General features: G+C 40.9%; 1 protein-coding gene across 12 annotated transcripts in view; it reads right to left on the bottom strand.

Annotated features, from left to right (window-relative positions):
* Positions 1-685: 685 nt before the first annotated feature.
* mctp1a (multiple C2 domains, transmembrane 1a) overlaps positions 686-12,703 on the bottom strand; it is a 200,330-nt gene continuing 188,312 nt past the window's right edge. For all 12 annotated transcript variants that reach the window (XM_056238048.1, XM_056238019.1, XM_056238065.1 and 9 more), the window contains one exon: positions 686-1,334. In XM_056238048.1, the coding sequence (XP_056094023.1) occupies positions 1,263-1,334 (72 nt within the window). In that variant the 3' untranslated portion in view covers positions 686-1,262. The remainder of the gene's footprint in view (positions 1,335-12,703) is intronic.

The raw sequence follows: 12,703 nt of genomic DNA, 5'->3' as shown, positions 1-12,703 counted from the left end.
CGTGACCTCCCTCGCAAGCGGATGGATGAAGGAGAGGAAATGACAGAGAGGAATGACAGGAGGAGCACCGAAAAAGCAGCCCGCGTCGTCCTCTTTCTCCACAGCGGCGTCAGTAAACCTCTGCCCTCCGGTACCCCCCCGAGGCCCTAAAGCAGCCTGTCACACGCTATCGACTTCTTGTCAAGCAGCCAATCCACAGCAATGAAAACACACAGACATTCGCCCTACAAGTTCAGGATTTTTCGAAAGATTTCGGATTTTTTTTTGTCTCTGTAAAACAGGCGTGCACGCTCAGCCTTGAGAGTTGAAGATCAAAGTTTGAGTGGCCGCAGGAGGTCGGGCGGACGGGACGGGGTGGCTGATGGCTGCAGGCGCGGTGGCAGAGTTGACAGAGGAAGTTGCTTTCAAATGCGAACGTGCCTCTCTCTCTCTCCACTCGGTCACCATTCTCTGGCCCAGACTGACATCTTTATTAGCGTAGTGGCACTGCGTTGCGTTCTGGGAGCAAAGGATGATGCAAGGGTGCGTACACTCAATCCCCACTACGAGGACAAGGCTAACGCTGACACTGCCATGGCTACTATTGGTCAAAGGAGGTTTACAATAAACAATCCCAGCATGCATCATTCATACCGTTAAAAGAACATGAAAAGGAAGTAGATACCGCAAACCTCACTGGAATGGCTTTTCTTTTTTTTTAAGTTGTCTCCATGAGCACTTTAGTTACAGCCATAAATCGGACCATAACAGGCTCAGCTGTCGACTCTGATAACTGCTGCTCGACAGCTGAGGATAGCTTTAGATATGGCAGTTACTGCGGCGTGCAAATTGTAGGGTGCAAACTGCAACTTAACCACCGTCGTTTTCCCTTCTGTAGAGGCGAGGTGTGTCGGCACAGGTGGGCGTATTATCAGCTGATCCTGCTATTTGTGGTTAGAACGGCTCCCTTTGCTGCCGTGAAAGGACACCTTGGCTTTTAGAGCTGTCTGGCCAGTGGCAAGAGCTGACAAATAACCCAGACTGTTTGACTCTAAAAGGGGTCAAGAGCTTTTGCCGCTCTTCTCGCCACAAAAAATAAACTCAAAAAAGGACGGATGGTAATTAACAATGGTCCAGTTTTCACTCTGACCGCGCTCTTTAAGTCTCCACGCCGCAGCTAAAACAGAGAAAAAAAGTGAGGAAGAAAGACAGAAAGAGGCTGGTTGCCGGTCAGTCCTCTCATTTTCCTTGGCGTTGGGAGAGCATCCGATCGAGGAGACGTGCTATCCGAGGTTATTTTTCTTTCTTTTGTTTGGGCTGGGACTGGGGTCCACTTTCAGCTCTCGGTACTGCACCTGTTAAAACACACACACAAGCACACACACATGGTCAGGTGGGCGGAGTGATAGCTGGGGATAGTGGTGAGGATGAGAAGCTTCAATGATGTGGCGCTGGAGAGCAGAGCTGTGCTGTCACACAGAAGCCCACAAGTTAACCAGTTACTGGCATTCTGCATCCTCACAGTCACATATGACTGAAAGACACTGTATTGGTTATAATTTAGACAGATCACATGTTAGGGATGATCCCAGAATTGGCCATTGCACAGGCTCTGAAAAAAATAAATACTATATATATATATATATATATAGGGATTTTTTTTTTCTCATTGAGTTTGGGGTTAGGATTTATTTATTTTTTATTTTGTTTTAAAGAAATTAATACTTTTATTCTGCAATGATGCATTAAATTGTGCAAAGGTGAGAACTTGCATAATGTATAAAAAATGTCCATATCAAATAAATGCTGTTCTTTTGAACTTTCTATTCATCAAAGAATCCTGAAAAAAGTATCACGGTTTACACAAAAGTATTAAGCAGCACACCTGTTTTCAACATAATTTATCAATGTTGAAAACAGTTTAGATGCTTAATATTAATAAGAAATGCTTCTTGAGCAGCAAATCTACATATTAGAATGATTTCTGAACGATCATGTGACACTGAAGACTGGAGTAATGATTCTGCAAATTCAGCTTAATCAAGTTATTTAAAATTGCAATAATATTGTGCAATTTTACAGTTTTACTGAATTTTTTTCAAATAAATGCAGCCTTGGTGAGCATAAGGAACTTTTTTCAAAAATATTAACATATGTTACCAACCCTAAACTTTTTAACTATATTGTGAATTGTAGGTCTAAAAGAGAGAAAAAAATATATTTTGTGTATTTGCTGTCATTAAATTATAATTATGGATATATTGGTGTGTACAGTAGTGTATTTCATTCAGTATTAAAGTTTAAAATTTTGTTTAACAAAGTTTAACAAAGAGTTGCAACCAGTAATCAAAATTTTCCAACCCCCATTACAAATCAGGTTTATTGGCAAAATTTACAGACTTTCAGCTGTTTGCAATGAACAAATCAAACAAAAGTAGGCCTAATTAAAATAGCTCAACAACAAATGTTTCAAGTGGTTTCCCCAAATTCAACTGAAAATGCAACTTTTAATGACTTACGCAGTCTCAAAATTATTTAACCCCCTGAATAGAATCCCTCACAACAGCACAAATCTGCAAAACAGCTGTTGTCTCAAGCACACCTAATGTAACTAAGGGCATCATTAGTTGCACCAGGTGTGCTTGAGCTAGAACACATGAAATATCTGAACTGGCAAGGTTTGATGAGTGTCACGTTTGACTGCATGTTAGAAATATAGCTAAGTCAAAAGAATTGTCCAAAAAGTTAAGAGAAGATATCATCGCCACTAACAAACAAAGAACAGTATACAAAAAGATAGCGAAGGCACTACATTTTCCTAGAGACACTGTTGGAAGTTTGCAAGTTCAAAGTTAAAGGAACAGTGGTTACACAACTTGGACGGGGCAGAAAAAGGAAGTTATCAACGGCTGCAACCTGATTTCTGAGAAGGCGGGTTCAGAAAAACCCTCGAGTGACTGTAAAAGACCTGCAGCAAGACTTGATGGCAACAGGCACTGAGGTTTCAGCTGCACAGAAAGGCGCGTACTAAACGCATGCCAGAACTCCGAAACTACACCACTACTGACCCAAAAGCACGAGAAAAGTTGGCTCCAATTTGCTCAAAAGCATATAAATAAGGATTCTGTTCTGTGGAACGATGAAACAAAACTTTTCAGCCCTATGGATCAGCGGTATGTCTGGAGAAGTATGAAGCATATGCTGAAAAGAACACTGTCTAAAGGTAAGCATGGTGGTGCTCAGTGATGCTCTGGGGCTGCTTTGCATCCTTTAGCACTGGAAACCTGCAATGTGTGGAAGGCAAGATGGATTCATTGAAGTATAAGTAAATGTCATGCCGTCAGTGAGGAAGCTGAAGCTTGGGCGTCATTGGACCTTTCAACAGGACAATGATCCCAACCATACCTCATATTCCACCAAGGCTTGGTTGCAGAAGTCCTGGAAGATTCTACAGTGGCCATCCCAGTCACCTGACTTGAACCCCATAGAAAATCTCTGGTGGGATTTGAAGGCGGCGGTTGCAGCACGCAAACCCCAAGAATATTACTGAACTGGAGGCCATTGCTCATGAGGAATGGGCTAAGATTTCTCAGAAATGCTGCCAGAAGCTGGTGTCTGGTTATACATCTAGTTTGCAGAAGGTCATAACAGTAAAAGGGTGTTCTACTAAGTACTAAAGATGCTTGGCATGAAGGGGTTGAATAATTCTGAGACTGCAGAAGTCATTAAAAGTTGCATTTTCAGTTGAATTTGGGGAAACCACTTGAAACATTTGTTGTGTTGATCTATTTCAATTACTTTTGTTTGATTTGTTAATTGCAAACAGCTAAAAGTCTGTACATTTTGCCAATAAACCTGATTTCCAATGGGGGTTGAATAATTTTGATTACAACTGTGCATAGCTGCCTATCTAGGTGAGGAAGCTCACTAGGTTTTATAACAGAGCAGGTAGGGAAGATATACCAGCTCAACATTCACAGGGTTGTCACCATAGCAAGACAGTCAAGTGCCTCTGAGCAAAACAGACAGATCACTGGTTTTCCCTCAGATCTGGCCCTCAAACTGACTGACGTCATTCCATAAGAAATGTGGTTCATGTACTGCCAACTCAACAGAAACATCAGTCACCACCTACACTGTGGAGTGTGTCCATCTCACAGCCATCCATCTTTAAGCTGTGAGACTGGGTTTACCTGTGCCACATACAAACTCAGCATCAGTAGCTGAATGTGATCCACAAATTACTTTTCTCTTAACCCATTTTCATCAGGACACAAAGTTAAAATGTACTGTAAGCATGGAAAATGGAAAGCATCAAATTAATTGACCAAATAATTTAACAATAAATTACAGTAAGAAATACAAATCAAAATGAAGTGAGTTTTTTCTTAAAACAATCAAAATTATCTGATTGATTGATTGATTGATCCATCCCCAAAGGGGAAATTCACTTGTCGCAGCAGCAACATACTATAAATAAAATACAATACATTAATTCAAGTAAAAAAAAATACCCCAAATGCACCCACACCACAACAAATAGTTTAGTTTAGTTCCTTTATTTTCCACAAGTGGAAATTTGTCTTTGGCTTCACTATACACCACACACAATGACACCAACACAACATAACAATATACATACAAAATATAAAACAATAACATTCCCATATGTACATATACAATCTATGCATACATATCCACCCCTAATCATATTCATATCTTCTCAACATTTAAAATTCTAATGGTAGTTGGCACAAATGACATCTGGTACACATTTTTACTTGCCCGAGGTTGTCTAAAACGTCCCCTTGATGGTAACAATATCAGACACAAAATAACAAGTCTTGATCACATTTGATTAAACAATCTCACGGCAGTTGGAAGAAAATACCTTCTGTATCTCTCTTTTGAGCAACGTGGGTAGATAAGTCTGTTGCTAAATGAACTACACATAGCACACTCTGTATCATGGAAGGGGTAAGATTTATACTTCATGATGGAGGACAGTTTCCCTACCATCCTTTCTTGCCCAATTTCATCAACAGAGGGCAAACAGCCCATAACTGAGCTCGTCTTCCTAATCAGTTTAAGTCGAGTCTGTTTTTGTCCCTACATAAATCCCCCCACCCAAGCATACCACAGCATAAAAAATACAGATGCCACTACAGTGTCATAGAAAGAAAGTCCTTAACAATACTCAACACACCCCGAAAGATCTCAAACGTCTCAACAAGTGAATACGACTTGACCCTCTTTATACAAGTAATTCCTGTGATCACACCAGTCCAACTTTTTATTTCAGTAGATTTCACAATTTCAATATCCACTCCTTCAATATTTACAGGAAGTAAATGCTGTGTTTTCTTTCGGAAATCTATTACAATCTCTTTGGTTTTACTTGCATTGAGTTCAAGGCTATTCAGCTTCCATCATTCATCAAAGTTCATAATTGATAGATGCAATTAATCAGATTCATTAATCAGCACATAGCTGAATTAATTCAATTAAAAATTGTAATCAAGTCAATTAAAGTCAGCCTTAAAAAAACGCTAATTCAGGGTTGACAATAGGGTCCACAGTAGCTGCAGCTAGAGCATTTCTGGAGGATTTCAGAGCGGCCTGGCATTCGTCTTCTTCAAAGCACGCTTTAAATTGCAGCCTAACGGGGTCATTATTTACGTATTCACTTTAAACACATCAGGGTCGCGTCTGACTTCAGAAGCCTCCCTTGAACTGCGTGTAAACAAAAGTTTGTGTGTCAAGGTGAGGCGATGAAGATCGACACTAGTGAATCTAATGGAAGAAAAGAAACGAAGGCAAACAACAATAAAGGCTCAATCAAAAATAGCGCTATAAAGAGCGTGTGGCACGTCAGAGGCTCTATTACACTTAACTGCTGACAGTTATGCCATCCTGTATGGTGCAACAAGCACTGCAGCTTTAATGACAGAGAGCTGTCCCACCCAAGATAACACGCCACACTAGTTAGAGTCAAAGAAGCACACGGAGAAAGTAAAAAAGGGAACAATACAAAGAAAAGAACTTTAGTAGTTGGAATGAGGGGGGTTAAAGTGACTATGGTGAGATAGCAATTTGGAGCAAGTGCAGAGCACAAAGAGAACATCCGTGGAGACGATGGGTAAAGACCTTCCGCTGCTCAAAGGCTGCTCCACCCTCGCTCCGCTCCCCCCCATGTTGACAGTTGCACTACAAAACACACTTTGAAGTACGCTCTTGTGGAGGGGGCGCCACACACGCGAGCGCTTCGTTTAGCGGTGTCAGGCGCCGTCCCGGGACCTGCCGCAGCCGAGTATGCAATGCCGTCCCGCCGCCAAGCGTGGATCGGGGTTTGAAGCCACATGGGCGACAGGCAAATATAAATAAGTAAATAAAAGCTGAACATTTTTAATGATACTATGCTATGCTGTTTATAGAAAAGGAGAGAAATCTCACCTGCTTCATCTCTAGTGACACCTAACCTTGCATTAGGGGCATTAAATGCTCCTCTAGAAGAGAAAAGAGGGGCTCAGAGACGCCCACAGACAAGCTCTCATCCATTGGGGAGAAAAAAAATTGTTTCGAGGTGAAAAGAGAGGGAAAAGGCACTGAGGAAAGTTTCTCCCAACTTTTTATTTTCCTACGGTAAGGTGCATGCTAATTGCTTGTTTAAACTCTAAATAGAAACCCCTGGTGCAGCAAAGACAGGCCTTTGATACAGTATGCACGACTGAGGAAAGTTTCAGCACCTACACAACCAACAGAACGTGCTCTCTCCTCAGATACAGGAAAAGTAATGGGGCCTGCTGTGGGAGGCATCACAAAAATGCCAAAGGCTTAACTTATGAATATTAATTAGGGGGTGCACACATAATTGAACCTGGTATTTGACTGTTTTGATAAATAATTGATATTGAAATGGATATCTGATCTTATTACAAGCAGTTCACTTTCCCTGGGAATCAAACCCATGACCTTGACATTCCTAGTGTCTCTACTATTTGAGCCACAGGAATGATACTCTAAATAGGAAACTAAAACTGCCAGTAGGTGGCGGTAAATGTCTAAAAGAGTACGTCATTGACTCGACGTCATTGACTTCGATTCGTTCAAATGGCTGATACATTCAGGAATGAGGCAAATGGGTGTGTTCGACCTAGAGCGGCGCTGCGCTATATCACTATGTCACAATATATTAAGTTCTTATTTATTGAACTTGTATTAAATCAATATCACATTCGCACTTGTGCTATTCGGGATGAAAACAGCACTTGTGATATTGCGCTCATTACTCTTGTGATATTGCTTTACTATATCATATAGACCTATATATGAGACAAAAACCCATACAGGAACATTTTGGCCCTAATATCTTGAATTTTAGGGGCATTCTAACTGCATTTTATAGGCTACATCCCACAGTGAGTTGTTGTCCTGCTTCATGTTTGTCACTAATCAACTGTATGAAATGTAAGATGAACTACATAGGTCTGGGACAGGGCAGGTACATTAAATGCGTTAAATCATTTCAACGCGTTATTTTTCAATAACTAATTGAATAATTAAATGAATGCATTAAATCGACAGCCCTATGTGTGTGTGTATAATATGTATATATATATATATATATATATATATATATATATATATACACACATATATACATATACATGAAGTGAAGTGACGTTAAGGCCAAGTATGGAATTTACTCGGAATGTGTCCTCTGCACTCCCCATCCAGGTTAGTGCACACACATTAGGAGTATTGAACACACACACACTGCAAACTATGGACACACACCCGGAGCAGTGGGCAGACTTTTCTGCTGTGGCACCAGGGGAGCAATTGGGGGTTAAGTGGCTTGCTCAAGGGCACCTCAGTAATTTCCTGCCAGTATTGAGAATTGAACCCACAACCTTGAACCCACAAGCCAGTCTGACTCGCTAACCATTAGGCCATGACTGCATAACATACATACACAGAAGACCAATATATGATGCTGGTCCTATGCGTACTGCCAAAATAGCACTGACCCACTGAGGCTATGATATCTGACACCAAGACGATATTCAGCAGATCCTTCAAGCCCTGTAGGTTGTGAGTTGGAGCCACCGCCAATCAAACTTGTTGGCACATCCCACAGATGCTCAATTGAGATTTGGGGAATTTGGAGGCCAGGGCAACATCTTGAACTCTTCATCATATTCCTCAAACCATTCCTGAACAATGTGTGCAGTGTGCATTATCCTGCTGAAAGAGGCCACTTCCATCAGGGAACAATGTTGACATGAAGGACTGTACCTGGGTCTGCAACAATGTTTAGGTGGCACTTGTCAAATTATCGTCCACATGAATGGCTGGACCCAGGGTTTTCTGGCAGAATATTGCTCAGAGCTTCAAACTCCCTCCACTGGCTTATTGTCGCCCCACAGTGCATCCTGGTGCCATCACTTCCCCCGGTTAACAGTGCACACGTACACAGCAGGCCATGTGATGTAAAAGAAATTGGGACTCATCAGACCAGGCAATCTTCTTCCACTGCTCCAAGATCCAGTTCTGAAACTGGCATGCATGCTTTCGACGGTGGACAGGGGTCATTATAGGCACTCGGATTGGTCTGTGGCTACGCAGCCCCATACATTATTATTATGTGTGTATGTGTGTCCCACCCAAGACAACACAGCACACTAGTTAGTCAGGCAAGGCAAGGCAAGTTTATTTATATAGCACATTTCATACACAATGGCAATTCAAAGTGCTTTACATAGAAGAAATTAAAATAATCAAAACAAATATGAATAATTAAATCAGTTTAGAATAAAAAAATCAAATAAAGTAGTACTGGTCCACCGCTATCTGAGATGGAAGAGATAGCCCAGGGATGTACTCTGCTGGGGTGGTGCTACCAGTAATGCCCAGCGGGGCCCCCACAGAGCACACTTCGTGTGCACTGTCTGCTGCCGTTACCCTGAACGACGCTCTCAGCGACTTCTTATACAGCAGTATAACTTACTCCTTCACTTGCCTCATCGGAGTGAAGACTCTCCCGCTCTCCTTCAAAATCTCTTCCAGAGATTATAAAAATAAATAAATAAATAAATTTTAGTATCCCTAACTGCCTGATTCACTTCACTAAGTTCGGGGATCCCCCATCTGAGATGGAAGAGATTGAGCAGGTTTGCGGTGCCACTGGACCTACAATCCAGGGACGTACTCTGCTGGGGTGGTGTCTCACACCAATATTGCCCAGTGGGGCCCCAACAGAGCACGTTTCACTTGTGCTGTTTTAACAACAGCGAACCTTTATACTCTCAACAGTATAAATAATCTTCACTCGCCTCATCGGAGTGAAGCTCTCCCGCTCCCCTTCAAAATCTCTCCCAATCAGATAGCCCTAACCAAATAATAAGAAATTAGAAAACAAACAAATTAGAAAACAAACAAAGACAAAACCAGTACAGTAAAAACAGTCGGACGAACAGTGGCACAGTGCTCATTCAGTAAATGCATAGCTAAACAGATGTGTTTTGAGTCTGGATTTGAAAGTGACTACTGTAGGAGCACATCTGATCTCCTCTGGAAGCTGGTTCCAGCTGCGGCTGGCATAATAGCTAAAAGCGGACTCGCCATGCTTAGAGTGAACCCTTGGTATTTCTAGCTGATGTGATCCTAATGATCTGAGTGATCTGTTAGGTTTATATTCAGTGAGCATATCTGCAATATATTGAGGTCCTAACCCATTGAATGATTTATATACCAGTAATAATACTTTAAAATCAATCCTAAATGTAACTGGGAGCCAGTGTAAAGACCTGAGGACTGGTGTGATATGTTCATATTTTCTGGTTCTGCTCAGAATCCTGGCAGCAGCGTTCTGTATGAGCTGCAACTGTCTTATGGTCTTTTTAGGAAGGCCAGTGAGGAGTCCATTCCAATAATCCACCCTGCTGGTGATAAAAGCATGCACAAGTTTCTCTAAGTCTTGATTGGAAACAAACCATCTAATTCTTGCAATATTTTTCAGATGATAGTATGCTGATTTAGTTATTGCTTTGACATGACTACTGAAACTAAGGTCTGACTCTAGAGACACACCAAGATTCCTGACTTGATTTTTAGTTGTTAGACCCCTAGCATCAAGGTATGCATTCACCTTGAGAACTTCATCTTTGTTTCCAAACGCAATGACTTCAGTTTTGTCTTTGTTTAACTGAAAAAAGTTTTGGCACATCCAACTGTTGACTTCATCAATGCATTGGCACAGGGAGTCAATGGGGCTGTAGTCGTTAGGCGATAGGGCTCAGTAGAGCTGTATGTCGTCTGCATAGCTGTGGTAAGCAATTTTGTTCTTTCTCATTATTTGGCTCATTGGGAGCATTTACAGGTTGAACAGGAGTGGTGCAAGAATTGAGCCTTGAGGGCATGTCATGGATGTCCACTCAGACTTATGGTCTCCTATACTCACATAATAACCTCTCCCTTCTAGGTATGACCTGAACCATTTTAGGACTATCCCAGAAAGCCCCACCCAGTTTTCCAGCCTGTCAAGGAGTATGTCGTGATCGACAGTGTCAAATGCAGCACTGAGGTCGAGTAGTACCAGTACTGATAATTTGCCTGTATCAGTATTTAAGCGAATATCGTTTATTATCTTTATGAGCGCTGTCTCTGTGCTGTGATGCGATCGGAAATCAGATTGAAAATTGTCAAAGTATCCATTCGAGATTAAGAATTTGTTCAGCTGATTGAAGACAACTTTTTCAATGACCTTGCCTATGAAAGGAGGATTTGAGATCGGTCTATAGTTGCTCAAGATGGTCTTATCCAAATTGCTCTTTTTCAGGAGGGGCTTGACAACTGCAGTTTTCAGGGAGTTTGGAAAACTCTTCCAAAATTGTGCCTTCAATTTCTTCGAAAACAGACAAAGTAACTACTTTCTCAGGTAGTGGTCTGATCTGTCTGACCCCAGCGCAACTCAAGGATGTGCTGATCACCTTTCTGATATTATTGATTTTCTCAGAGAAGAAAGAAGCAAACTCACTGCACTTGCTGTCTGAGAGCATTTCACTGGGAATCTGGCTTGGGGGGTTTGTCAGTCTCTCTATAGTAGCAAAAAGAGTGCGTGTGTTTAAGTTGCTGTTTATAATATTCGAGAAGAAAGTCTGTCTAGCTTTCCCTAGTTCAATATTAAAAGCATGGATGCTGTCTTTGTAGATGTTATAATGGACTACAAGTTTTGTCTTCCGCCACATGCGCTCTGCTCTTCTGCATTGTCTTTTCATATTTTGCACAGCTGTTGAGTTTCTCTGGCCTAGGAAAATTGGAGTCAATCTGGCCTAGGAAAATTGACATCGTTGTGCTTGGAGTCTTTTTTTGTGTGTGTGTGATAATACAATATAATGTGCGGACATGGTTTATGGCCAGGCTGTTATACAAATAAATTATGAACACACATGCAAAAACAAGAGAGAATCAGTTAAATATTAGTGATGGATTGTGTAGTAGTCAATGTATGCTTATTCCTGTGAGCTTTTTTGTTTTCAATGCATTTTTTTGTTTGTCTGTTTACATAGTAAATAAAACCTGTAGCTTTTTTTTTTTTTGTGCAAAATAATTTTGTCAGATAAATACTTTAACCAAGTGTAGTGTTTTGTTCTTCCCTCACATTTCAAAAATATAACTTGTAGGGTCATTAAAAACAAACATCAATTTTGGCGTGTGTGTGTGCCTGCGTGTGTACACCAATCTGGTATAAAAATTAAGTAATTTATTATCCAGGTTTTTAAAAAAAAATTAAATGCAGAAAGTTTTGTGTGATGGGTAGGTTTAGGGGTAGGGTTAGTGTAAGGGGATAGAAAACGTGTGTGTGTAATGTGATATATTTATACACACACACATATACATACATATATATTAGTGCTGTCAAACGATTAAAATATTTAATCGCGATTAATCGCATTAATGTCATAGTTAACTCACGATTAATCGCATTTAATCGCACATTTTTATCTATTCTAAATGTCTCTTGATTTCTTTTTGTCCCATTATTTTTTCTCATTTTAATGCTCTTATCAACATGGAAAAGTGGATCGGCTTGCTTTGTGCAAATGCTTTTTATTGAAAACAATATTGGCATATACTGTTCAATTTCACACTAAAACATTATCACTTGGAGCAAATAATCTCTCACACAATGTAACACTTTCCATCAATAAAAGGGTGAAATAAATACTGACGAGGTCCTGATATTGACGAGGGGGCGGAGAATTCGCATCAGCTGTGTGTGTGTGTGTGTGTGTGCTGGCCATCATCAAGTGGCATTTCAGACTGGACGTGCTGCGATGATGATAAGTTCACAACGACAAAACACACAGATCACTTTGGTCTTGTCAATGGAACCATTTGGCAACTTTTTAAAAGTAAACTTTCCATTCAGAATCTTATTGGCATGGCATCCATTTCGGCGTCTCGCGCTCGTCATCCACTCAAAACTGGACGTTTTGAACGTTCCTATAACATTCAGAAATAACGTTTTTATAACTTAATGGGAACGTTATGAAAACGTTCTTATAACCTAAAATTGTTAGCTGGGGAAGAGGAGAGAATCGCGATTGCATGGAACACGTTTTAAGTGCAGGCATATTCTCTGAGCGAGTCCAGAGAAAATTCTTACAAGAGCAGCGTGTATCTGAGAGCGCGCGACTCGAGCAGAGAGATTCGTGCTCGG

The sequence above is a fragment of the Rhinichthys klamathensis genome, unplaced genomic scaffold (assembly GCF_029890125.1).
Source record: "Rhinichthys klamathensis goyatoka isolate OS25496 unplaced genomic scaffold, OSU_Roscu_1.1 h1tg000019l_1, whole genome shotgun sequence".
Classification (NCBI taxonomy): domain Eukaryota; kingdom Metazoa; phylum Chordata; class Actinopteri; order Cypriniformes; family Leuciscidae; genus Rhinichthys; species Rhinichthys klamathensis.
Note: the sequence above shows the minus strand (reverse complement) of the source record. Positions and strands in the feature narration are given on the sequence as shown.